The 25,312-nt window shown below is 52.5% G+C and overlaps 8 protein-coding genes and 1 non-coding gene across 9 annotated transcripts; 5 read left to right on the top strand and 4 right to left on the bottom strand.

Moving 5' to 3' along the window:
• Positions 1-1,551: 1,551 nt before the first annotated feature.
• On the bottom strand, positions 1,552-3,579 carry SMAC4_12885 (uncharacterized protein). The gene is made up of 6 exons (XM_066091133.1): positions 3,387-3,579; positions 3,139-3,290; positions 2,927-2,968; positions 2,519-2,613; positions 2,010-2,458; positions 1,552-1,945 (listed from the first exon to the last, which is right to left on the bottom strand). The coding sequence occupies exons 1-6, from the start codon at positions 3,501-3,503 to the stop codon at positions 1,706-1,708; spliced, it is 1,095 nt and encodes a 364-aa protein (XP_065947467.1). The 5' UTR covers positions 3,504-3,579; the 3' UTR covers positions 1,552-1,705.
• Positions 3,580-6,807: 3,228 nt separating this feature from the next.
• Positions 6,808-7,268, top strand: SMAC4_06356 (uncharacterized protein; the record flags this gene model as incomplete). Its single annotated transcript, XM_003344654.2, has 1 exon — positions 6,808-7,268. The coding sequence occupies exon 1, from the start codon at positions 6,852-6,854 to the stop codon at positions 7,266-7,268; it is 417 nt and encodes a 138-aa protein (XP_003344702.1). The 5' UTR covers positions 6,808-6,851.
• An 872-nt stretch (positions 7,269-8,140) lies between these two features.
• Positions 8,141-8,293, top strand: SMAC4_13965 (uncharacterized protein; the record flags this gene model as incomplete). Its single annotated transcript, XM_066091717.1, has 1 exon — positions 8,141-8,293. One exon carries the CDS (start codon positions 8,141-8,143, stop codon positions 8,291-8,293), a length of 153 nt encoding a protein of 50 aa, XP_065947468.1.
• Positions 8,294-8,323: 30 nt separating this feature from the next.
• Positions 8,324-10,917, bottom strand: SMAC4_06357 (uncharacterized protein). Its single transcript, XM_003344655.2, has 3 exons — positions 9,406-10,917; positions 9,024-9,337; positions 8,324-8,915 (listed from the first exon to the last, which is right to left on the bottom strand). The coding sequence occupies exons 1-3, from the start codon at positions 10,616-10,618 to the stop codon at positions 8,691-8,693; spliced, it is 1,752 nt and encodes a 583-aa protein (XP_003344703.2). The 5' UTR covers positions 10,619-10,917; the 3' UTR covers positions 8,324-8,690.
• A 199-nt stretch (positions 10,918-11,116) lies between these two features.
• SMAC4_06358 (uncharacterized protein) lies at positions 11,117-13,238 on the bottom strand. Its single transcript, XM_024655826.2, has 3 exons — positions 12,293-13,238; positions 11,941-12,174; positions 11,117-11,866 (listed from the first exon to the last, which is right to left on the bottom strand). The coding sequence occupies exons 1-3, from the start codon at positions 13,094-13,096 to the stop codon at positions 11,738-11,740; spliced, it is 1,167 nt and encodes a 388-aa protein (XP_024511651.2). The 5' UTR covers positions 13,097-13,238; the 3' UTR covers positions 11,117-11,737.
• Positions 13,239-13,562: 324 nt separating this feature from the next.
• On the top strand, positions 13,563-15,393 carry SMAC4_06359 (uncharacterized protein). Its single transcript, XM_024655827.2, has 3 exons — positions 13,563-13,822; positions 13,951-14,023; positions 14,103-15,393. The coding sequence occupies exons 1-3, from the start codon at positions 13,820-13,822 to the stop codon at positions 15,218-15,220; spliced, it is 1,194 nt and encodes a 397-aa protein (XP_024511652.1). The 5' UTR covers positions 13,563-13,819; the 3' UTR covers positions 15,221-15,393.
• A 91-nt stretch (positions 15,394-15,484) lies between these two features.
• On the bottom strand, positions 15,485-17,191 carry SMAC4_06360 (uncharacterized protein; the record flags this gene model as incomplete). Its single annotated transcript, XM_003344658.1, has 2 exons — positions 15,485-15,646; positions 15,746-17,191. 2 exons carry the CDS (start codon positions 17,189-17,191, stop codon positions 15,485-15,487), a joined length of 1,608 nt encoding a protein of 535 aa, XP_003344706.1.
• Positions 17,192-21,231: 4,040 nt separating this feature from the next.
• Positions 21,232-21,302, top strand: SMAC4_13966. The gene has a single exon. It is a non-coding gene; the product is annotated as a tRNA-Gly (tRNA).
• A 232-nt stretch (positions 21,303-21,534) lies between these two features.
• On the top strand, positions 21,535-24,718 carry SMAC4_06362 (uncharacterized protein). The gene is made up of 2 exons (XM_066090441.1): positions 21,535-22,563; positions 22,628-24,718. The coding sequence occupies exons 1-2, from the start codon at positions 22,127-22,129 to the stop codon at positions 23,988-23,990; spliced, it is 1,800 nt and encodes a 599-aa protein (XP_065947469.1). The 5' UTR covers positions 21,535-22,126; the 3' UTR covers positions 23,991-24,718.
• The last annotated feature ends 594 nt before the right edge of the window (positions 24,719-25,312 follow it).

Genomic DNA, 25,312 nt, shown 5'->3' on the forward strand with positions numbered 1-25,312 from the left:
AACAACAACAACAACAACAAGCAAGGTGTTGTGGTGGGGTCTGTCCCACTCCCCTTCACTGGCATTACCCCATGAGCCCAGCCAGTCCACACCACTATGTATTTTCGCCCTTCACATTTCTTTTCCCTTTCTTCTCTAACTTAAGACAGTCAACAGACTTCTTGTGCCTACAAGTCCAAGACAAGGTGGTCCAAGAATGTTATAGCGAACATCCGTTTCTCGTGAAGACGGGACAAAGATCACGGCGATAGTTCAGCGGCTTGTACAGGAACTTACAGTGGGAAAGCCGCTGTAACTTGTTCTGGACCCACATCCACCGAGGATTTGCCCCACTTTCAGGGTGACATTCTGCATCGCATGTAGGTGTTAGTGCTTTCTCCAAGAGAGGCCGCTTATAGGGGCTGTGTGCTAACAGTCTCTGTGATGCCACCTCAATCCGTCATCAGTTTCTCTTGCCCGCGAACCAGCAACGCTGCGAGCTTCGACACATTACGATACTGGTAGCCTCCGAGACGGTGTAGAGCGCCCTTAGATATAGTGTATAACATTTTGTTATTGTCCTACGAAGCTAGCTTTAGCTGTGTGTGGAATAGGAATGAGCAGGATCGTGAAGAGCCCTACTTGCCTGCTGGCCAGCGACAGCTGCCTGCCGCTATCTTACCAGCAGCGGCCTAGCAGCTGGCACCAGTCATTGGTTGAACTTGGCCATGATTGGACAACCTGGGGCACTCACGGGCTAATCTGATGGCATAAGTAGAAAACCCGTTTTGAACTATATAGGTATTCTAATAAAATTCCGAAGGAGAAGGTCTTCCGCGGCTTCTTTACCCTCGGGTTTCTTCGGTTTAGGAAAATCAGAAATGAGTTTGAGTGTTGGAGGCTGAAAGTCGAAGGCTTGAAGTAGCCCAAGTGTGAGATCGTTCCGAATTGTACTTGGAAAGAGGTTGGGCGGAAGACCGGGCTCGAGTTAAGCGTGGTTTCTTCAAACACGATGGAAAAGGGAATGAAGAATGCTGGATTCACCAACATTACGCCGAGGATTACTATGTCAGACTTTCCTTGTCCGTGAGCCCTTGAGACGAGCTGAAGCTGACCCCAAGATCTAAGTTCCTCTCTCTCCCTAGTCTGATGACCCGAGGATGAAGCAGCTGGGTCTCTGCCAGTCTGTAGCGCTGACACATGACATTGAGGGCTTCCTTGTCTATTTCATGCCTTACTACCTGGGGTGGACCCCGAAGGAAATCACGAACAACGCCGCTACTGGTCGCCGAGAGTTTTCGGGGAAGCCAACGCTCTCTGATTTTGCCGCTAAATGTGATGACTTGGAGGGACGTCGTGAGTGGAGACTAAATGCTCCGGACGTTGAAAAAGGACATACCCGAGCTGAGCCGAGGAAGACGCACCGGTGGGGAGCTTTGCCCTAACAGAAACTGGCAAATCCTTTGCCATCATTGATGTAAGAGTGTTAGTGCACATTTGGATGCAGGTGGAGGCCGAGTAAGGCTGAAGGCACATGCCCAGTCTGGGGTCAACCCTGTAAAACAAGTGTGACGGTCATCTCAGGTTTTTAACTTAGCATGTTGTTTTTAGATTATTCACAGAAAAGGAGATATGAGGTTTGTTTTAAGGTAAAGGGATCCAACCGCTCATCGTGGGAGATTAGGTAAGTAACCAGCCCCGGTCGGTGTTGTTGCCCAACCGGACATTAAGTATCCAATAGCTTCTGGGCATACACCATGCGGTAGATGAAGTACGGATGAAGGGTAGTGTTCTTCAACTCCTTCTGCAAATGTTTGATGTAGATGTTGATCTCCTCCGTGGTCCATCCCATTACTTTACCAAACATGAACTGAAGAATACCATCAAGGTCCTGGCCCATAGCGACATATAGGTACAGACCAAGTTCGTTCATCTTCTTGTCCTTGGACCATGGGGAGAGAGGGACCTGCAATTATCCCGTGGTTAGAGTCTTCGGAAGAAACAGAAGCTGTGGGAAGCGGAGAATTTACCTTGTAATCCTTCGTTACTATGTTTACGAAGCCGGCCTCCTTCATCGCGTTCTCCATTAGGTTGGTGCTGTGCAGATCAACTTCATACCCAATCCTCCTTCCACCCTCCTGCCACATGGGGCCCCACTGGGCTATGGCATGAATTTTGTTATCCACGGAACCATCGTCGGACAAGACAGTACCGGAGGCATCCATATGCTCAATGTAACCGCCCGGCTTGCAGCATTGGTAAGCCTTCTTATACAAAGCAGGCCAATCCTTGACGGTGCCGCTAAGCCACCGGAGGTGTATGAAGTCGAAAAAATTAGAGTTATAGGTCCATTCCTTATTGTAGTCGTCGATTTCAAAACGGACATTGGAGGGTACCCAACTGGGCTGGATGGGCGAGATATCAGTACCCATGACGTTGCAATTAGGGAATTTATCGGCAAAATCGATTGCCCACAGCCCTAAATGTCGAGTTAGTATTTAAGGAACAACCACCGAGATAGTGTAGAAAGTCGGTGTACCTGTGCCTGTGCCAAGATCAATTGCATTCTCAGGATTTTTGGGAAGAGGGGCATCATAAAGCCTGCCATCCAGACAAATGGTCATCACATGATGGCTAGAGGTAGGCAATATTTGGTTAGCTACAAGAACTCGAAGTCTCGCGTACATGGGGATGCCACGACAGGGTGCTGACGCTCCCGTGAAAAAGGAGAGCTACTGCAGGTTGTACGTCCCAAATCCAGACGGTCGAAGGGAAGTCTTCGATCCTGGATGCTATGAGATTCGACAACAATGGTAGCGTAACCTGACAGCTGTTCAGCAGCCTCATGGGGCCTTAGAGGCGGAGAGACAGATTGAGTGGCTCGGATAAAGGTATGCATGATAGGTCTAAGAGATCAAACCGATGCTGGGAAGCATGTTTCACTTACAAAATATCCAGCATTTCATTCTGCTTAGCGTCGTTGGGGCCCCTGCATGAAAGTTTAAATTACTTGTTAGCATTGGGTGTTTCCTCTTACATGCGCAGAGCTTCTCTTCATCCATACTCTGGACTCTGGGGTAGAAACGACACCTCACAGACCCAATGTGGAGGCCAGACTGGGCGCTTCGAGCCCTGACGAGTAATCCCAAACAGACTTACCAATACTCTCCATCCGTTACGCTATCGCTATGGTAGGTTCGGCCGTTCATGGTACGGTATTTGAGGATACTCGAACTAATCGAAGCAGTCGAGCTCTCAATATCACTTCCAATGGTAGAATCCCCATCATTTTCCTCCTCCTCCGGAAGTCCCTATAGTGCGTAAGTAAGGTAGAAGAAGTATGCTAGTGATCAATTCCAATTATTATTGGGTTTGTGACCAGGTGACGAGGAACGAGAGGACCGTACCTGTTCGGCCCAGTGAGATCCAGGAAGAGGGCCAGTCGTTTTAACAGCGGGAGGTGCAGGGCCGGGCATGGGTGATTGGGGTGCTGGCGACTGAGTTTTTTTCGCCGGAGAACTCATGGTAGAATCTTGGATATCTTATCTTCTACCTGAAATTCAAGGTCGGGTGAAGAAGATAGAATGACCAAGAAGTGGTTCGGGTGCCAGCACCGTCCGATTTATAAAATTCTGCGAGTGCCAAAATGACAGGCACCCGGTTCGGTTCATTACAGTGTTCAAATGTGACAGTGTTCAAATATGACAGCGGATATCAACTGCCATTCACCGCTCAAAAATTAATATTAGGCTATGTGACATAACTACAGTGTCTAGCCAAAAGGGCACTGAGGAATATGTGGGAGCTGCTAGCTGACGCGGTGGCTGGGCCGGATAAATCGATTGCATACCATTGTGAATCGACTGTGTGGATTGGATATAGCTAATGATAGAGTCATGTTCGCGCCTGCCAAAGTTTGCCATAATGAACATCATACAATTATCCTCACCCGAGCATTCAACCACCACGCATGTTGTCATGTGTCAGATCACATGCACGTTCATTCTTCCATCGCATCTGTTATTGCATACAATGATGTTATCCCTCTCATCTGATGTAAACTAGCTTCCTCTTTCTTCTTCATCTTTAGCTATTTGTCAAGAACGTCAAATTATTTATGTGTGTTACGAACCATGAGCAAGGAACACATGCCAACCAAGCCACCGGTACACAACAGCCACATAAAGGCTGGGCAGTGTAACCATGACAAAGAAGGAAGGCTCATGAAGGTGAGCCAGGCTCATAGAGACGAGCCAGGCTCACGAAGATGAGCCAGGCCATAGGCAGTGAGCCAGCACTAAGGGATTCACGTCTACGTGGACATCCGGAAACAGATATCTCGCAGAGGGCGGGCAGGTATAAAGGGACTACGGGAGAACTCAGATTGTCAGATAGTTCGACAGTAGTCAATAGATCATTATCACCGAGACCAGTATTACGAGCATACTTGTTGTGAACCTTTTGGCTTCACCGAACAGCACTGATAGTTACTACCTTCAGCTATCTCATTTAGGCAGATCAGACTGCCGTTCGTCACAATGTGCCAGAGCCGCTAGACCCACGTGCGTGACACATATTAGACTATATAAAGAAATAGGTATGGAGGCTTGTCCAAATCCAACCGCCTACTGTGATAAAACAACCAGCTCCGACCGGTAATCTTGCCCAGCGTACCTCAATCCTCAGTATCCAACGGCTTTTGCGCGTAAATTATCCGGAAGTCGATGAGCCCGTGAAGGCTCATATTTGTGAAGAACCGTTACAAGCGCAGGAATATTATCGCTGGGAATATAAGAATAAATGTAGCAGTAGCCAAAAGGTACTGATAGATCGTGATAGCTATTGCTTGCTGAGGAGCCAGAATAACGAAGGCCGAGAAGCGGCCTTCTTATATACTGGCCTTCGAATCCGTCCCGTGCTTAGGATCGCCAAGTCCCTTCGTCGAGCTCATGAATCTGCCTCCAATCTTTATTCCGCCATCTTCCACGCCTGGAGAGGTGAATGTCACGAAGGACATGACAGCAGGCTATTTCTGGAGGACCGAATTCCGGACAGCAAGAGCTGCAGATCGGTTAATATGTCCCTAGCTTTTCCACTGGTATTTTCGACAATCCCCTCGGAAAAGAAGAGAGTCTGGCACGAAACAGTCGTTAAGGTACTCTACGATGAAGAGGGTGGTTTAAACACTTCCCACAGCGTGACATTCATCATCACCAGGGCTGAGCCTCCCAGGCCCTGGATCGTCCCGGTGGACAATATTTGTGCTGTGATCAACCCAGCCAGCCATATGGCTTTTGTTCTCACCAAACAACACAAAATCGGAATGATGATAGCGGGTGGCTCTAGGCTAGCCATCTCCGCCCTGTCCGCAAAGAGATCCCTGAAGGAGCTTTTCTCCATCCAACCAGACAGGCGACGCGGAGTTACCACTATACCTCTAAAGTTCCGGATGCTCCTCGCACTCCGACTTGCATCAAACCTCCTCCAACTATTGCAAACACGCTGGCTTCCCAACGCATGGTCACACGGGGAAGGCATATGCAGTTTTCCCCCGTCACGGGCGAAGCGGCTACGCGGGAGAATCTCTCCCTTGCTATTGGAATATGCTGGCGGCGCTTTATCGCTAGGATTCAAACCTCGCACTTCTTTTCGTGGACTTGCACGAGAAAGGCATGGCGCCAGACACTCTGGCAACAGCACACTGTCGGCGGTGGCGCCGCTGACAACCTTACGGGGTTTTTACGGAGTAGAGGGGTGGAGGTTGGCCATGGCCACGATATTGAGAGGGTTACGGTGGACTTGGACAGGCTCGTTCACCGTGCAAGGAGACGGGAGGAGGCCTTGCGGGAGGAGGAGAGCGAGAGCGAGAGCGGAGAGGAGTGATTTTGTCATTTCTTTTATCTTTTTCTTTGTGCTACAGGTTCCGTCATATACTGGCGGCTCGCCCACTGGGCGATTCGATTACAAGTGTTGGGCCGCGTTTACGCTATGGGCAACACATGATTTACACTGGCAATAGGCCTCGGTTTGCCCTCGGATCGATGGTTTTGGTGGACAGTTAGGGCATTGCTCTTAATTTTGTATGCTAGACTCACCGGTGCGGCACGTCTCATGCCCTACGGAAGGCGGAAGTAGACGTTAAAAATAACAACAACAACAACAAAAGGAAGTAAAAGGGGAGGATTTCGGCCTGCGTCAACCGCCAAGCTGCGTTGCAACATTACCTCCAGCTGAGCTACTCCACGGCATCACCACGACCGGCGCCCCCAACCCTCAACCCATTGTCACTGGGCCCAAACGACCGGTAGACCATGCCACCCAAAATGGCGTCCAACTCTGAGCTCTCGGGAATCAAGCTACTTCTTCAATCCCTTGCCTGAGGATTCAAACCCGTCAAGTCCGATGTAGCAGAGCTCAAGAAGAGCCAATCGCAAAGCCAACAGAGCAACTCAACCTGCGCCAAATGCGCAAACGCCGGTCCCGTATTATCTACCGTTGAGAAGGCGCTCAGCGACACCGAGACTAAGCTGCTGGCCAGGATACGCGATACCGAGACTGCGGTCCTGCAGCTTGTTGAGGAGGAGAAGGTCTTGATTCATGCTGAGGTTGTGCAGCTCAGTCGCACAGTGGGGTCTGCGCTGGAGGATGCAAAGGGAAAGATGATGGAGAAGGTTGCTGAGGTGGTGGATGCAAATGACCCTAAGCGCAGCAGGTCCACGGCTGATCTCGACGGGGATGACGACGAGGATGTCACGAAGAAGCGGGTTAAGCAAGAGGAGGAGGGCGACAAAGATTCCGATAATGACCGTTCTGACAACAACGACAGGTGGGAAAAGCGAAGACGGAACTGCACCGCTCTTGACCGGGCTGTGATGGACATTTCGGATACAGCATATGAGGCCATCGACTGCGAGGAAGTTCCGCCGGAGTGGATTCTTCCGGCACTGATCAAATTCCACTCAAGTGCAACCGACGAGAGGATCGAGCGCTGGGTCCTCTTTCAAAAGGAGGGAGAAGTTGGCTTCGATTTCTGCTTGTACGGCGTCTTCTACCATGGGCATAGGCATGCAGAGGTTGCGAGAGGAGGGTGCTTCTGTAGGGCTCACGTCCCGCCTGGCTTGAGGCAGAGGGCTACCAAGTGTATCCGGGTTCAGCGAAGCGTTGAAAGTTCTGAGAAGGTGCTGTTTTCTTGGGAACAAGATATTGGACCTGCTCCTGTTCTTGGTCGCTTTGAGTGGGGTAGATGGCCAGCTGTATACTATGAAAGCTCAGACGAGCCAAGTCCCTAGATGTGCCAGGCTGCGTGATGACAGACCGTGTGATGGCAGCCTTGCAGTTGTGCCTCTCGACTGCCATCGCAACTATATAAGACCACTTGAGCGACCGAATTGCCAGCTTCGGTTACTTGTATCCTTTTGGAACATATCCTAGTGATGTAGTGGTTCGCCAGCGCCGTGACATATATGTGACGAACGGCAGTCTGATCTGCCTAAGTGGGATAGCTGAAGGTATATAACTATCAGTAAACGTTCAGTGAAGCCAAAAGGCTCACAACAAATATGGTAGCGTTATACTGGTCTCGGTGATAATGATCAATTGACTGCTATCGGACTATCTGACAATCTGCGCTCTCCCGTAATCCTTTTATACCTTGCGTGTGTCCTTGACTCCCGTATTCCTGAGTGTCTGCTCACTCATGATGTTGGCTCACTTGAAGGTCCTGGCTCACCTTGTGAGCTAGCTCACGCGTGAGCCCTCATAGTCCGTGAGCCCTCCTGGTTCTGCGCCCTACTGGCTCCTATGATTACACTGTCCCGCCTCTGCGTGGCTGTCGTATCCTGGTGGCTTGGTTGACCCGTGTGACTCGCTTAAGTTCGTAACAATATAGTATTATCGGGATCTGTATTTGTTACGAACTTATGAGGACACACGGGCCAACCACAAGGCTGGTAGCACAGACAGCCCAATAAGGCTAGACTGCGTAACGCCAGGACAGGGAAGAGCTCACAGGACAACAAGGCTCGCGCTAATATTACTAACACCATCCCACACATCTAGCATCAACGACGATGATCCTGACGACTGTACCACCTCCGACCCTGGTCAAGACGCAAACCGTAATGAGGACCAGGACAATGACCCTGCCGATAACGGCCCTACAATGTCCACCTACGGATATGTCAAGCCTTGGAGAGGAATGAATCAGTTCATGGCTTCTTACGGGACCAGGCGGTCGGCGGAGGGATATGAGGAGGGAAGGGACTTGGCGAATGAGATGATGGAGGTGGCGCACAAGAATGAGAACCTCAAGTGATGATGGGGATCGGGGGGGTGGGCTGGAATGTGGCAGGTGAAAGTTTAGGTGCGTAGGTAGGTTCGGATGCAGCATGCATGCACGGGAGTAATTGTGGGTTGTCATGTATCGGTATATGCAGTGGTAAGCTTTACCTTGAAGGTGCGTAAGGCAGGAAGGGGTGAATCGCTTGGGAATCTGGGTTTTAAGCTGTTCTTCCTAGTTTAATGACGTGTCTCTGGGCCGAAGTCAGACAGGCAGATAATCAGGGGTGTTTATCGTGAGTAGTGTAGCACTTTCCAACTTTTTGCTTCTTTCCTCAATATCCAACAGGAAACCAATGGGACATGATGTGGCTGTCATAGAACCAGTCGCGGCTACCTACTTCTCCCATCTCCTCTTCCCAAACATCCGTCTTCTACCTCCAAGCTGTCTTGATCATGGCAAACGCCTCAGTGCCTGACTGAATCACAGCCCCTGCCAGCCATGGTAAAGTGGTCGAAGGCTTTGCCAACAACGAAGCCAATACCGAGTTGGGGTTCCTCTTTGACCAAAAGACCAGTCCGAGCGTAAAAGCCGTCAGGGTGAAAAGCCGGCGGACGGTATGACTCTGCTTGACGATCTTGTTCTTACCCGTTCGGCCCTGTGATTGTCAAACACATTTTGTTAGTTCACACGGCCAGCTAACAATCGAGCCTCTTGTAGGATGGATAGGTAACGTCATAAATATGAAAGCGGACCCAAGACTTACACTGAACCGCCAGTCCTTCCACGACGGGAACACACACGAGTACCAATAATGGGCCTGGGACAGGGGATAGACCGTCGCGTTCCACGGTTTCTTGCCGTCAACGGCACGGTTGTACCAGCTGGTGCATCCAGTAGAGAAGACGGTGTTTTGGAGCGAGCTGTGCACCCATTGGACGTATTTCTCTTCTGCTTCGCGTTTCACTTCGACCACACTGCCCTTGCCCTTGAGGACCGGCTCGATGACCCGCAGAGAGTAGTTGACGGCATTTTCGACGGCCATGAGGAACGAGGTGTGGCCTGTTGTTGTGTTGGGACCTGGAGGAAAATTGTCAGTATTGCTCATACCTCTAAGACATTGAAGGGGTCCAAGGGCAAAGGCTTACCTCCCAGCAGGAAAAAGTTGGGAAATCCGCTGAGACTTTCACAGTTGTACGCCTCAGCACCGCCAAAGGACTCCCAATGCTCGTGGATGGTCTGTCCCCCGCGACCGACAATCTCGCAGTCAAGGAAGAACTGATTCGTCTTGAAGCCATTGGCCAAGACAATCACATCGGCCTCCACGATCTCCCCGCTCTTCATCCTCAGTCCATTCGGCAATATCTCCTCCACCGGCTCATCTGTCAGTCGCAGGTGTTCGTTATGCAGGCTCTTGAGGTAACCGGAGTCGAATATCCTCCTCTTGCAGCCGACCTCAAAGTCCGGGATCAGCAGGCTGTGGTACTTCGCCGGCGCCGTCGCCCGCATGTACGCCTCCACCTGCCTCTGTCTCTTCTTCCGCCACGCCTTGGCAATTTTCCCATCTCCGAAACCAATGTACTCCACTTCGGCCTTGACGAACGTTAAGGTGCGCTGGATCTGCATTGTACCTGGGATGTTGGCGAGCGTAAACATCAGCCAGAACGGCACCTTCTCATCGAGCGGCGGATAAACCCAATGCTTGGACCGCACCACCTGCGTCAGATGGGCCGTCTTGTCCACGATGGCCGGCACGATCTGGGCTCCCGTGCACCCGTTGCCGAACACCACCACTTTCTTATCAGTCAAATCGACATCATGCCGCCACCTGGCTGAGTGAAACATGGGCCCTTCGAACCTTTCCGCCCCGGGAATCTCCAACTCCCTCGGCTGATCAAAGTGTCCGACCCCCGAATAAAGAAACTGGCACTCGTGCACAATCACCTGCCCGGTATGCTTCTGCCGGATCCACATCCTCCACCTTCCCTTTTCCTCGATCCAGACGCACTTCTCGACGGCGACGTCAAAGGTCATCCTGTCGACCAGGTCATATTTGTGGGCTACGCGGTTGAGGTACTCCCACAGCTCGGTGTAGGTGGGCAGCACGCGCGTCCAGTTGGGGTTGCACTCGAACGAGAGCGAGTAGAGTGCCGAGGGCACGTCGCAGGCGCAGCCCGGGTATTGGTTCACGTGCCAGGCGCCGCCGAGCTTGGTCTGCTTGTCGAAGAAGCGGATGTCGGTGATGCCGTACCAGCGCTGGAGGGTGGCGCCGAGGGCGATGCCGGAGAAGCCGGTGCCGATGCAGGCGAATTGGGAGTAGGAGAAGACGGGGTCTTCTTCTTCTTCGGTGTGGGAAGCCATGTTGGCTTAAATGAGAATGTTGATGGATAGCACTTGACGGAGGGAGAGGGGATATGTTCAAAGATATAAAGATGATGGTATAGTAAGGTATGTGCAAGAATCTCCCAGCTGATGCCGTTTTAGGTTTTAAAGAAGGGAGTAGTGATACAAAAATCTCAACAGAGCAAAGCAGGAAGACAAGCGGGAGAGATAAGACAAAACACACCAAGTTTATACGACGAGCCACGAGTGAGTCTGCCGTGTTAGGGAACACGGTGGATGTGGAAGATAATTCCCCGTACGAGCGGCGTACGGGTAGCAGCCGGCCGGACCAGGGGGATGGGGATATGTGTAACAACGGAGCTGTGAATAATGGTGCGTGGTGGCGTCACAACGCAACGTCGTAGTCCGAAGTATCCGTAACAAGAAGCTTCGGGGCACCCTGGCTGCTGGGAATCCTTTGACATTGCATCTCCTTATCGGATACCGATTCTTGTCGTGGCTGTTAATGTGTCACCGAGCGGCTCGCTTCCGCATGCCTCGGTTCTCTTGTCTTTGGAGGTGAGGGGAATGGCCGATCTCATATCCGTCGTCAACCCCAAGACTTGTTATGGGTCTCTCCCCTTGTCAAGCTAATTGAGCGCTAAACTCCGCTGAACGCCGAGACATTGTGGGGGGTCGGCTAGCCTGACAGGGCATTCCCCGCTGTAGTGTACTGTAGCATCGTGAATGAAATGGAATTGGCCTCGAGGAACTGAATCAACATGGTGATGTTCTGGTACCGAGCGTGCTCTGGCTATGATGTAGATATGCTGAGTTCCTTTTTCGTTTTTGGAAAGGTGGAGAAATATTAATACTATCTTTGCGGTGCTATATCTCAGCTTAGTCTTAGCCGGATGGCGATAAATCTTACACAGTACAGCAGAAAAGTGAGATGAATGTCGATGCAACCCGCTGACGGGACATGTTTCGGACCAATTGTCAAATGATCCAACACAAGGCGGTGGTCTTGCGATTGTGCGTGTCTGGTCTGTTGGCTGTCGATTACTTTGGATTTCCCGCGCGAAGACTTCCACTTAGTAGGTACCGCATAGGTTCTTCGAATGTACTGTGTGAACGAATCGAATGGCTCCAAGGTAATTAGGCCTCATGATCCTCGAGCTTAATCCCCCCAGTCTCAACATCAACAACTTGGCGCCCCTTGAAGTCAACCGGAATCTTGACAGTGGATTCCCTTGCCATTCTCAATACCCACTCGGGAGCTCCCCTCTGCAACACCACAAAAAAAAGGTTAGTTCAGTTCGATAGGTGCATGAAAGGGCTCCGAGGAGCGGGAAACTTACCAGTGAGGTGAGATAGCGCATAATCCCCGGAAGATAGATGGTCCTTCCATACCCGCTATACAAACTATCCACAATCTCCTCGCTGACCGTCCTAACATGCAACAGCGGAAAGATAAAGTTGTTCTGTCGAGGATGCGAGGCTCCGATCAAGGGCGTCTGGATAAAGCTGGGAATGGCCAGCGTGAGCCTCACGCGCTTGGCCTTGTGGGCGTGCTTGAGTTCCAGCTGGAGGGACTGTTGTTGTTGAAAGGATCAGTGTCAGGTCAGGTTTCGCACCTTGCATGATAAATGGGCGGATATCGACAGGACAGGCGACAAAAAGTACAAATGGCGCTACTCGGTGCTCACATACCTCATGCAACATCTGAACCCCCGCCTTACTCGCCGCATAATCGCCAATATACGGCGGCGGCAAGAAGGCGCTCATGGAGCAAATATTGACAATATGGCCATGATTTCTCCTCACCATCTCCGGCAAGAACTCCTTGGTCAGCAAAAAGGGAGCCGTCAAGTTTGTCCGCAGCGTCGACTCGACATCCCCATACGAGCCCTCCATGATGGTGAAACCCCTGGCGATGCCGGCGTTGTTGATCAACACGGTCGGGTGTCCGACCTCCTTTTTCACTCGCGCGGCGACGGACCGGATCACGTCCGACTTGGTCAGGTCCGCCTGGTAATAATGGATGCTCTTTTGGGCATTCTCGGGAACCGTCCAGCTCAGCGGCGCATAGTCGACTATCACTACCGTCGTGCGCGGGTTGCGCTCCAGCAAGCCCTGAATGACATTCTGCCCGATACCGCTGCTGCCGCCCGTGACCAGCACAATTTCTTTGCTCCAGTCGGTCCACTCGCCGTGCGCCGGGGAGGTGAAGTTGTTGGCGAACAAGTGGGTGAGCTGGTCGTTGGCGGCGAGAGTGGCGCCGGCGATGCCAAAGCCTGTTAGGTAAGTGCCGATGCGAGAGAGTAAGGAAAGGTCGATCCCGAGCAGCTCGTGCAGTTCCTGCAGGTGGAAGTCCCGGTAGTGGTCTGGGTGTTTCTCGAAATAGACGATGGCGGCGGCGAGGGGGAGGGTAAGGTACGGGTTTAGGACGGTGCGGCGGATTAAGCGGCCGACATCGTCGATTGTGAGACCTTCGCGGGAGATGGATGTCGGCATTGTTCCTGGTCGTGGTGACGGGAGTTAGTGTTTGACTTTGGCGGCGTGCTGGTTGTGTGTTAGTGTTTGTGTCGCTATGTCGTGGCCGGCGACGATGTTAGTGATGGGGGCAAAGATGTGATGAGCCACATCTTCTTTTTGGGGCCAAAAGACAGATGAACTCCAAGAGGCCATCGTGTCGTATCGAGCCTAGGCTACAAAACTCGTGAGGGGTCGTGAACATGTGGGAATTGGAGAGTTCATGATGATCCCCTGTGGTTCGTCGTGATCGGACACCAAGGAGGGCTAACAAACCCCGCGATGAAACGGTAGTGGTAGTAATAGGTGTGGAGCATGGTTCTAGGCGTTCCGGGGTTCTCCACGGACATTGACCACTCAGCGTCCTTCGGGTTCTTCCCGATGCGGGGGTTCTGAATTGTCCAACTGATGGGCGCAGCTAAAAGTGCCCTGCTGATGCACCGCTCAGGCACATCACCACCAGACTGGAAGTTCTCCAAATCACTTCCCTTGCAACCACCAGACGCAGAATCGGCAGCCAGCCGAGGCTACGGGACCACTGGAACTTTCATGTCGCTCGCTTGACACGGGACATTTGTTTGTCGAGCATCTTGGCTTCGATTATTGTCATGTCTATTTGACACCGTCATCTCGCCCATTCGAATTGATCCCATTCGAATTGATCCCAACTCGCGTTGTAACTGCAACATCTTTCTGTCCACCAACATGGTGAGTACCTGCTAGGTGCTTTCAGTTCCAGTTTTGTGAATGAAGCCATCCCGAAGTGCTCATTCGAAAAGGGCAATAAGTCAACAAAAGAGACTTGGGCGGCTAACAAACCACGACATGGCAAACAGGCTCGCGCACTTCGCAAAAACCCCCTGAGGTTGTGGGAAAGACTTTACCTTCTCGCTCACCTGCTCACGATTGGTTCGTTATCTTCCCTCTCCTCCCCTCACGGTTCTCTTCAGTAGAGGTAGAAATGAGAAAACTGACATACACCTCCCAGACGCCGCCCACCTGTGTCTCAACCTCGTCACCTGCGTCGGTCTCGCCGTCCTCCGGGGCATTCCCATCCGCCACTACTTCAAAGTTGCCTACAACCGCTTCGCTCTCGGCCGTCTCTCTCCGCGCGAGATCCAGCATCTGAGCCCGTCCACCGCCACCATCTACCGCAAATGGATCGCCTCCACCCGCTCCGCCGCCCAAGCCCGCCTCGACTCCGGCCAAGGAAACCCCGATGACCAGTACATCCTGGACCACCTAATCGCCAACGAAGAAATCCTTTCCGACGGCCAGTCCTCCATCCTCTGGGTCGGTGACCGCCGTCGCGCCTCCAAGTTCGTCCTCTTCTTCCACGGCGGCGGCTACATCGCCCCCATGCAGGATGGCCATCTCGAGTGGTGTCTTCGGTCTTACCTCTTGACCAAAGGACGCCGCGAAGGACAGTATGTTGCGGTAGCCGTGCTGCAGTACACCCTCGCCCCCGAAGCCCGCTACCCGACCCAACTCGCGCAGGCCGCCGACGCCCTGGTGTACCTCCTCAAGCTAGGCGTTCGCCCCTGCGACCTGGTCATCGGCGGCGACTCGGCCGGCGGGAATCTCGCTTCCCAGATCATGAGCCACTTGTTGCACCCCCACCCGGACGCCAGGGAGATTCCTCTTCCGCACGGGGAGCGGATTGCCGGAGTGTTTGCTGTCAGCCCCTGGGTTAGTGCGAGGACAAATGACCGGAGCATGAGCGATAACGCCTTCATCGACATGCTTTCGCCGGGCATCATGGAGAAGGCGAATCATGAGCTTTTGGGGAACCATGAGAAGTATAATGCGGAGAAGAAGAGGGGCCAGGGGTGGGCGATGCCGGCGGATGTGAATACCGGTGCGTGGTATAAGGGGCTTGGGAAGTTTTTGGAGAGGTTGTATGTCACGGTGGGAACGCAGGAGGTTTTTAGGGACCAGAGCGTGGTGTTGGCCGAGGGCATCAGGAGGACGAATCCTGATATCGAGGTGGTGTTGGAGGAGAGGTGGGATGAGGCGCATGATTTCATCTTGTTGGAGGGCGGGAGGAAGGAGGACGGGAGTGCCACGAGGCGGATGAGGAGATGGGTTGAGGGCGTGTTTTGGTAAGTATCGTGGCAAGAAGGCATACACCAGGCTTGAATAACACAGGGCAGAGAGGTCTATTGGTGTACGTTTTGGATAGGAAAGTCTAGCTAAGATACAAGTCCAAGTCCTTCAGGTGGCATGCTACACTATTTGTAGTGCATCCCATCCCGCCTTCGGAAGCGCACGATGGAAACGCGGTACCAAGTCTGCATGAGGGGGAAACTGGGTGCCAGGTCGTGGGTATATACTGTAGGTACGTTCATACCCCTTTGTGTAACCTTCACATCAGAGTTTGTCCCTTTCCAACTTTGCGTCTTCCAAGACTCCTGCCCTCTCCGCCTCGGTCAGAATCAACTTCTCATAGTGCTTGTTTCGGACCGTCATATCGACTGGAAAAGGTTCGGATGTCGCATGGAAATGCAGCCGTCTCGAGTTATAAGGTCCAGCCTATTATTGCAAGAGGTCATGTCAGTCAGCCTTACCGTCAAAATCTGGACAAGGAAAAAAGACGAGAAAGAGTGAGTCTTTGGGGGCCAAAACACTTACAGGTTTAAGGTCAAACGACTGAACCAATCGAGAGAGAAGCAGAAAAAGACTGTTCTGCGCAAGCCTATACCCAACACAGATGCGTCTGCCACCACCAAACAGCCACAAGCCGTGGGCAATGTTCGTCTCGTGGCCATCCAACCAGCGCTCAGGAACGAAGCTGTCCGGATCCCGGGCCTCCTCGCCAAGAGCAGCAATGTTCAAGACGAACCCGGTTCCGGCAGGAAAGTGATAGCCCTCAAAGTCGATATCCTTTGTCGAGGTATGATCCGGCGTGATGGGCAAGATGGGCCGCCACCGCATCACCTCCTTGGTCATGGCGCAGATGTACTTGAGGTCCTCAAAATCAGCCAGCGTCGGCAACCGCGCGTTGGCATCCTTGCCACAAACACGATCGACCTCCTCGCGCGCCTTACGGAACGCATTCGGATGCTCCAGCGCCGCCATGAAGGCCACGTTGAGCACCATCCTGGTGGTGTCGCTGCCGGCCTCCACGAGCTGCATGGCCGCGTACATGGCGTCGTCGTCGTCGCCCGTGTACTTGGTGTCCGGGTGCAGCAGCACGTCGCGCACAAAGGACGGGGGCGCCGTGCCGTTCTCGACCTTTTTCTTCACGGGATCCCACCACCGCTTGTAGACGTCGTAGTTCCACTTGTCCAGCCAGCCCCACGACAGCCGCCACGGCTGCACGAACCACCACGGCAGCAGCCGCTCCAGGTCCGGAAACCAGTCGACGGCGCTGGTCATGATGCTGCTGGTGAAGTAGGTGACGCAGTTCTGCATGTCCTCGAGCTCCTTGCTCGACTTGGCCATGCGCTCGCCCAGGGCGATCCGGTGGATCACCGAGTTGGCGTACCGGTAATGGTGCCGGTGCCACAGCTTGGGCTGCAGCAGGTACTCGGCCAGCAGCTGCGTGCTCTCTAGCTCCTGCCACGTGCCATAGAGCTTGAGGTGCGAGCCGGAGAGCAGGGAGTGCATGGCACGGCGCGGCTCGGCCCAGGCCGCCTGATGCATGAGGAGGGAGCGCCGGTGGTTGTGACTGATGATGCCGCTTGAAACCGGGTAGAATGAGCGCTCGTTGGTGGTGCTGCCACGCTTATTGATGATCTCGGTGGCGACGCGGGAGCTGTTGAGGAAAACAAAAGTCTTGGAGCCCAGGTGTAGCGTGGTCATCTCACCATACCGCGAGAGGGCCTTCAATTTGGTGTGGTCCTGGTGTTCTATGCCTTCTTTTACGTCCAGGAGGCTGCCGAGAATGGGGAGGCCCGAGGGACCAGGAGGGAGGTGGGGGACTTTGCCATCTTTGCCTTTGCGCTTGCCGAGAGGCTTGAAGTACTCTGCCAAAGCAGTGAAGAGGAGCAGAACAACAAGGAAGAATGCACTTGTGTAAAACAAGAAAGGGTGTTGCGTCCGGAAGGACAACAGCTCGGATCGGCTCGTCGTCATCTTGAGACTTGTTGGACCACCGGTTGGTTGAAGAGCTTGGGAGTCATGGTTTCTGCTGGAAACAAAAGGTTCGAGCAGGCCATTCTTATAGTAGTCTCTGGCTCTGGTCACCAATCCGAGTGCCCACCACGTCACACTCACTGCCTTGCTTGAATCTTAATTTCCCGTCGTGGTGATGGACCCGGGAGTACGCTGTAGAATAGGTGGTAAACAACAACCATATAAAGGGGATCACCGCTTACTTAAGCGGCCAACGCAATCTTGAAACAGCCCGACTCGACTCGCCCCATGAAACCGGGTGGGCCAAACCACAAAAAAGACTATGTGCAGCATGCCTTTTCGACCGATCTTCCAGTACTTGGGATCAAGTCCCATCACTTCAACACCGCCGGAAAATCATAGTCATGGTCTTATTATCATATCAACCATGCGAGCCACATTCTTCAACTTCGCCGGGTCGGGTGGGCACACGGTGATGATGAGCATCGTGATGTGTAGTTGTAAGGAGGTTTTGGGTTTTTGGTGTTGAAAGGTCGGCAAGTCTATCTGATTGTTTATATAGTACAGCTCCACGCCCGCTACTTGTAAAAGTTCCGGTTAAGGTGTTAGTGCGTCTTGCGGGCGGACTTCATATCCAAACCCCTCTTTCACTATGAGAATCATAATGCACTGTCCAGAAGGTCCACCTGTCACCTGCCAAAGAAATTGTTAGGCCTAACAAAGCTCTGGTCATCTACTGTTAGTGCTTCTTCCGTTTGCAACCTCTACCGGTAAGTTGTCACCCATTTCTCGGGGGCTCATTACACAGTAAGGGATAGTGATAATCCATTTTAATTCACAGCTTCCTCTTTACCTTCCACGTGCGGTCTATCCCAGTATCCGGTACCAACCCGGGCCACAACCCTGGAATCAGCTTACGGCCAAATCCCGAACACTACCTCCTGTCTTGCCAAGTCATCACCATGCCCAAACCGGATGACGATGTAACCTACTCCAGACGCACGTCACATGGTTGGTCGAGTATCAAGGACCGGTGAGTCTGGGGAAAGCCTCGGCCTTTTGAACTACCCCACAAACGGACTTGGAGATGTCTGGGGTAAGGTAGCTCACCTGCTCACCACTAGCGTCGTTCGGAATGGAGCCGACGACTCCCCCCTCAGTTAGAGTTCGGTCGGTGGTTGGAGATCGGCTTGGATGGGAAACGTTGACCGTACAATGGCTTAAAACCTTGAGGCTGGATTGGTCCATCATCACACGGTGAAAAACTACTATGTAGAGGAAAACACTGTGTTATAATCACCTCCTCTTGTCACTTGTTCTAACACCTTGCTATAAAGTCCATAACGCGTACCGTAAGCAAAGAGGAGGAGACACCCTTAACTTAACACTCCTTACTTGCCAAAACACCTATCTTGTTCAACGGGTAACAGTAACAGTCAGAATGGCGTCAGAAACCGCTATTTCCACCCTCACATTGCCAAAGGCGGTGGATTTCCCGCCTCTTGCGGGTGATCCAGTCAGCCCGGAGAGCTGGAGGACACTGATGGCCATCATGGACGCCGTTGCCCCATCAGTTCAGCGAACAGACTCCCTTGCGGCAGACAACGCACAGGAATCCATTGTCAACCTCTCCAAGGAAGAATGCGAAGCCTCATTAGCATCGCTGAGGCAGTACGCCGCTCCATCAGAAGACAGACTGAAGCAGCAAGACCTGTTCGAAGCCTATCTTGCCGAGAAGCCATCAGAGAATCCAGTCTTTGAGGCGCTGCTCAAAAACATTCTCTCACACGTCCCGCCGGCCAAGAAGCGCAAGTTGGAGATGGTCCTGTCACTTCTTGGGTAAGAACCACTCAACTTACATTGCATCAACTTGAGACGTTAGACGGTTTACTGACAGAAAAATCATCACACAGCAACCGCGGCGGCAGTCTCCTTCTAACCGGCTACATCACCCCTTTCACCTCGCTCTCCATCGTGGACCGCACCAAGGTCCTGCATTCCTGGCGCACCAGCGCCCTCTTCGCTCTGCGCGGACTCTTCAAAACCTTCACCACCCTCGGCAAGCTCGTCCACGTCCGCACGAGCGCCTACCACTCACCCTTGACCGGCTTCCCCGCCACCCCCGCCTCCTGGGTCGCCAACACCTCCTTCCCCTACGAATTCCTCGATTTTTCCTCTCCCTCATTTACCACCAACAGCAAGAACGGCACCATCGAAATCGACACCGACGTCGTAATCATCGGTTCCGGCTGTGGCGCCGGCGTCGTCACGCACCGTCTCGCCACCACCTTCGGCCGCTCTTTACGTGTTCTCGTCCTCGAAAAAGGCCAATACTTTGACGCCTCGCACTTCCCGCTCTCCCAAACACACGGTCTTTCCTCGCTAATGGAAGCCGGCGGCGTGATCGAGTCCGAAGACGGCAGCATCACGGTCACAGCGGGCTCGACTTTTGGCGGCGGCGGGACGATCAACTGGAGCGCTTCGTTGCAGACGCAGCACTTTGTTCGGAAAGAATGGGCGCAGGATCGCAAGCTGCCATTTTTCGAGAGCGAAGCGTTCCAGAATTGTTTGGATAGGGTGTGCGGCGTGATGGGTGTTTCTGACGAAAAGGTGGTGCCGAATTTCGGCAACAAAGTGCTGTTGGAGGGCGCGAGGAAGTTGGGGTATGCGGCGAAGGTGGTGCCGCAGAATTCTAGGGGGAGTGAGCATCATGATGGATATTGTGGCATGGGGTGCTGGAGGGGCGAGAAGATGGGTCCGGTTAATGGGTGGTTTCCTGAGGCAGTCAAAAAGGGGGAGGTAAGGTTTGTGCAGGGGATGAAGGTTGATAGGGTGATTTTTGGGAAGAACAAAAAGAAGAAGAAGGTGGCGGTTGGTGTAAAGGGGACGTGGACCCCCCTTGGGGAAGGGGGCAGGAGTGTTAAGGTGGTGGTGAAGGCGAAGAAGGTGGTTGTTAGTGCTGGAACGCTTTGGAGTCCGGTGGTGTTGATGAATAGTGGGATTTCGGTAAGTAATTCCCCTTCCATGAAGGAAGAGAGTTTGAAGATGTTAATGACTGACCTTGAAAACAGAACCCTCATCTGGGGAAGAACTTAAAGCTGCATCCCGTCAACTTCGTCTCGGCTGTGTTTGAGCAAGAGACCAAGCCCTGGGAAGGTGCCTGTCTCACATCGGTGATCAACAGCTTCGAGAACCTCGACGGCAAAGGCCACGGCACCAAGATCGAAGCCCTCTGCATGCTTCCCAGCTTCGGCCTCGCTTTTCTCCCCTGGGTTTCCGGACTCGACTACAAGCTCATGACAGCCAAGTACCGGCACCTCAACACCTACTTCAGCATCGCTCGCGACCGCGACAGCGGCTACATATACCGTGATCCCGAGATCGGAACGCCCCAGGTCGTGTACACGCCCTCGGAGTTTGACCGGGCCAATATCATGGTGGGAATCGTCGCCATGTGCAAGATCCTTTACGTCCAGGGCGCAAAGGAGATCCATCCGTCGCTGCCCGGGTTCCCGCCCTTTATTCGGTCTTCCACTGCCTCATCTACCTCCAATGACGTGCTCGCGGACATGGACACGGACAAAGCCATCACCGACCCGGCTTTCCTCACCTGGTTGTCCGACCTCCAGGTCCACGGCAACAAGCCGCCGCAAACAGCTTTCGGATCAGCCCATCAGATGGGCACCTGCCGCATGGGCGCGACGGCGAGCGAGGGCGTGGTCGACCCGAGGGGAAGGGTGTGGGGCACCGAGGGCCTGTACGTGGCGGACGCGAGCGTGTTCCCGAGCGCGAGCGGTGTTAATCCCTTGATTACGAACATGGCGATTTCGGACTGGATTGCGCAGGGCATGTGCAGGGAGTTTGTGGAAGAGGGCGTGGCGGCTGTTCGGGTGGGAGTGAGCGATGTGATGGCGAGGTTGTGAGATTGAGAAGATGGGGGTTGAGGGATTGGGATTGGTAATTGTTGGGGTTTGGTTGCGAGTTGGTGATTTTGCGCGCAAGTTCATAAGTTAATGTTTTAGCGCGCTTTAATAATGAAAGCGCCAGTGGTTTAGTGGTAAAATCCATCGTTGCCATCGATGGGCCCCGCGTTCGATTCGCGGCTGGCGCAATTCTTTTTCGGGTTTTTTCTCTTTTTTTTCTCTGTTGAGTTCCTGCCTCTCGAATAACTCTACACGCCTTCTCTTCAGTTCAATGTCCTCTTGATCAATCTGCATGCCGCAAAGAAGGACCGATGTTTTTGGCAGTAAATTTGATGCAGGTACTGTACGTCCCAACATGACAGGAGCTGCTGCCAGTGGTACCCAACTTCCTGTCTCCAACAGTCCGTCCGCCTTGATGTTCTCCCACTCATCTTTCTTCCTTCTCCCAAACAACTCCTCGTTTTCTTCTGGACACCATCTACCGTCAATTTTTCCCCTTGGATGATTCCCAACACATTTTTCTCTCCCCTCTCTACACCAGCCTATAGCACCACAAAGTTGGCTCCTCCGGCCACAGTACATTCCCCGTATGTATACAGACGTCGCACTGCACCAACTGCACATTCAGTTACCGGGTGTGCGGGGTACTTGAACTCGCCGCCTGCCCCCCCCCCGGCTACGCGCCTGCATTTCACCTGACTGGCGAATCCCTCCAGGTCCTCACCACTCGATGTTGCATTCGTACTTCTTCCTACCTACCGTGGTCAACATCTTCAGCACTGCCCCGCTAGGCTAGCGACAATGCGGTTCCTGAAGATGATTGGGGTGTGGATGTGGGACGACTGGATGGAAACATGGACTCTGCTGCCCAACAAAGTCTTCATCCACCCCATCCCATTTTCAACCACCTACTTGTCGCCGAAGAACTCGAGCAGCGCCATTACATGGCTGAAGTGATACCCTTCCGCAGCCCATACCTGTACCCGATGACAAGCTATGCGCCTCTCCTACAATGAACCCTGCCTCGGCCATCGGGGTCGCCAGCAGTGCCATCGCTTTTCTAGAGTTTGGTGCCAAGCTGATATCGGCCACCAAAGCCATCTACGACTCCAAGGATGGCATTTTGCCTGAACATACTGCGATAGAACAGCACTACAAAGACTTGCTTGCCCCGAGCTCGAACCCAGGCACCAAGGCCATTGGCAGGGCCCCTTCGCCAGAGGACATCTATTTCCAGAAACTCTCGTCGAGCTTCAGACAAGACTGCCAGGCCGTCATTGACTTGTTGAATGCCCACCGGTGCAATGAAGGCAAGAGGAGACGCCGCATCATGGGGAGTGTCAAGGCTGCCTTGAAACTCACAGGTATCAAAGGACAGCTACGCGAGATTGAAGAAAGGCTGGACAAAACACAAAAGGCAATGCAATTGCATGTTTTCCAACAGTTAAGGTGCGTCAAAAAAAACCTTGGTGGAAAATCAGGATTCACAAAAACTGACTGTAAGACCCGCTAGACAAGAGATATTGGGTATACAGGTCAGTGTCGTGGCCATTCAAGATCACGGAAATACGCTCTCAGTGAGACTCGGGGATATGACGGTTGTTGACAACGACAAAAACCCTTCGTTGCTGTCAGAAAATTTATCGTCACAGTCAAAAGACCCATCATCCCCATCAATTCACGACCTTAGGACGCCGATGAACCAACTCTCTGGCCTGATGGGGACTCTAGAATACCTGCGTGTCGAGTCTGTCCTAGCCAGTCTGAACTACGAGACTCGTAAAGTTCGTCACGATACGATTAAGGATGCTCATGCGAAGACCTTTGAGTGGGCATTTGACTCAAACTTCCATCTCTCGAAATGGCTTCAATCGGGGGATGGAATTTTCTGGATTCCGGGGAAGCCCGGGTCTGGGAAGTCAACCCTCATGAAATTCCTGGCAGATAATACACAAACCAAAAGCTTACTCAAGGAATGGGCTGGGGACAATGAGCTGGTTGTGGCCCGTCACTACTTCTGGTGCTCAGGCACCCTGATGCAAAAATCATGGGACGGCCTGCTCCGATCACTAATTTTCGACATCTTCAGGAGTTATCCACTATCCATTCAGGAAGCTTGTCCCGAGCGATGGGAAAGAGCGGGCGCACCAGGGGCAGCTTCCACGCTGTGGACAATAACTGAGTTGACCAAGGCTCTCCGTGCTGTGGCTAAGCTAAAAGACAGCTCATCCCTGAGGTTCTGCTTCTTCATTGACGGACTTGACGATTATGATGGAGATCATCTTGAACTTTGTGGGATCTTCGATGACTTGGTGCGGGGTGGCAATTTCAAGATGTGTCTTTCAAGTCGCCCATGGCCAATCTTTGAGGATGGCCTGGGTAACGACCCATCATGCAAGCTGTATGTCCAGCATTTGACATACGTAGATATCAAAACATATGTTGCAGCACAACTAGAGTGCCATCCTAAATGGAAAACGAACAACTTGACGGAAAGGGAAAGAATGGAGATGGTCGAGGCTATTTCCTGGAAAGTGGATGGGGTATTTCTTTGGGTATACCTCGTCACAAGGCCCCTCCGCGAGGGTTTGTCAAATTACGACACAGCTGCCGATCTCAACAAGCGACTGGAGCACTTGCCAGGCGATCTCGAGAAACTTTTCCGCCATTTAATGGACAGCGTCAACATCGTCTACCAGAACAAGATGACCTGTTTTCTACTGGCTGCTCTCATTGACACTACGCCCTCCAGCTCCCCCGATGCAGGAATATACTGCAATATGGAAAAAGAACTTGACAACCCAGGCTACGCGTTACAATCTTGCCTTTCTCAAATATCTCAGGCATCCCAATCCAATGATGCGTCAGATGTGTGACTTCACGAGGACCAAAGGAACGAGCAACTTGCATCGCCGGAATTTCGCACACGTCTATTGGAGCGATACGGTCAAATGCGCCACATCATCAACTCACGGACAAAGGGGATTTTGGAGACAATGGATCATCCATTTCCTCGACCACCCTTAGTCAGATTTTTCCACAGGACCATGTATGATTTCCTACGAACAAAAGATATGAAGGAGTTCCTTGCCTCCAAGTTGAGCAACGATTTCAATATCCATATTTGGCTTATGAAAGGATGCCTTATTAAAGCAAAGAGATACCCGGTTTTAATTTACAACATCAACTCTGGGTTCCTTGAGCTTCGTTCAGGGTTGGCGCAGGAACTCTTCCGCATGCTGGGACATGCACTGGACGCGTTATCTACTCTCAAAAAAGCAGCCAAAAAGGAGCACTTCAGAGCCGTTTTCGCCTTATTGGACGAATATGAGAGGACGTTTCATCATCATAGCCTCCAAGCTTTAGCCTCCCAGCCGTCATGTAAGATGCTGCTTGTGGCAGAGGAGGATGGCAGGCGAGCTTACACCAGCCTTGTCTCATACTTCCGCGAGGTGGTTCTCTTCCATGCCTGTGGTTGTCTGCTGAGTGAATACGTTGAATCCAAAATCAAGGGCACCCCTGATTATCTGAAAGCGGTGGATGTCAGCGTGTTCCTCCACTGTGTTACGATCCAATCGTTGAGCCTCATGTAAGCTAGATAGATTGACCAATCAGATAGGACCCGGGGTCCCGAGTCTACGGGACCACGGGACGGGGTTGAAGACCAGTATATAAGAAGGCCTCCCGGCCTTCGTTATACCTGGTTCTTCAGCAAGCAATAGCTATCACAATCTACCAGTACCTTTCGGCTACTACTCCGTTACTCTATTGTTCTATCCCAGCGATAATACTCCTGTGCTTGTAACGGTTCGTCACACACTGGTCAGCAGTTCCTTTCTCGTTCAGGCGCCTGTCCCGGTTTTCTAACAAAACTTCCCTAAGACCATGTCGTAGTCTGGTCGAGCTGCTTCTTTCCGCCGGGGCAAAACTGAACGAGCCATTCACTGACGAAACTACCAAGCCCTATTATGATGAACAGACCTTAGCACGGGTAGAGTTGCCGTCCCAGTTGATAATATCACCTTGGGTGCTTCTCATGCGGTGTTGTATTCGTCTCTACGGGTTCATCGCATGCGATTGTCTTGATTGCGCGCTGTCACGGGAATTCTCGTTTGTTCTAACAGGCTTTCCGCTTATCAACCTCTTTCTGAACCATGGGGCTGATTCTAATGCAGAGTTTTGGGGCCCCACAGGGCGC

Source organism: Sordaria macrospora, chromosome 6, assembly GCF_033870435.1.
Source record: "Sordaria macrospora chromosome 6, complete sequence".
NCBI classification, from domain to species: domain Eukaryota; kingdom Fungi; phylum Ascomycota; class Sordariomycetes; order Sordariales; family Sordariaceae; genus Sordaria; species Sordaria macrospora.

Excerpts from the sequence above, each read along its gene's own strand:
- SMAC4_06362 (XM_066090441.1), top strand. The coding sequence starts at position 22,127 with ATGAACCCTGCCTCGGCCATCGGGGTCGCCAGCAGTGCCATCGCTTTT. Across the intron at positions 22,564-22,627 it reads CATGTTTTCCAACAGTTAAG|ACAAGAGATATTGGGTATAC; the intron begins GTGCGTCAAAAA and ends AAGACCCGCTAG.
- SMAC4_06358 (XM_024655826.2), bottom strand. The coding sequence starts at position 13,096 with ATGCCGACATCCATCTCCCGCGAAGGTCTCACAATCGACGATGTCGGC. Across the intron at positions 12,175-12,292 it reads GGGTTCAGATGTTGCATGAG|TCCCTCCAGCTGGAACTCAA; the intron begins GTATGTGAGCAC and ends CAACAACAACAG. Across the intron at positions 11,867-11,940 it reads TGCGCTATCTCACCTCACTG|AGGGGAGCTCCCGAGTGGGT; the intron begins GTAAGTTTCCCG and ends GTGGTGTTGCAG.
- SMAC4_12885 (XM_066091133.1), bottom strand. The coding sequence starts at position 3,503 with ATGAGTTCTCCGGCGAAAAAAACTCAGTCGCCAGCACCCCAATCACCC. Across the intron at positions 2,969-3,138 it reads GTAACGGATGGAGAGTATTG|GGGCCCCAACGACGCTAAGC; the intron begins GTAAGTCTGTTT and ends ACTTTCATGCAG. Across the intron at positions 2,459-2,518 it reads TGATCTTGGCACAGGCACAG|GGCTGTGGGCAATCGATTTT; the intron begins GTACACCGACTT and ends CTCGACATTTAG.
- SMAC4_06357 (XM_003344655.2), bottom strand. The coding sequence starts at position 10,618 with ATGGCTTCCCACACCGAAGAAGAAGAAGACCCCGTCTTCTCCTACTCC. Across the intron at positions 9,338-9,405 it reads CAACTTTTTCCTGCTGGGAG|GTCCCAACACAACAACAGGC; the intron begins GTAAGCCTTTGC and ends ATTTTCCTCCAG. Across the intron at positions 8,916-9,023 it reads GGAAGGACTGGCGGTTCAGT|GGCCGAACGGGTAAGAACAA; the intron begins GTAAGTCTTGGG and ends TGACAATCACAG.
- SMAC4_06359 (XM_024655827.2), top strand. Across the intron at positions 14,024-14,102 it reads CGCTCACCTGCTCACGATTG|ACGCCGCCCACCTGTGTCTC; the intron begins GTTCGTTATCTT and ends TACACCTCCCAG.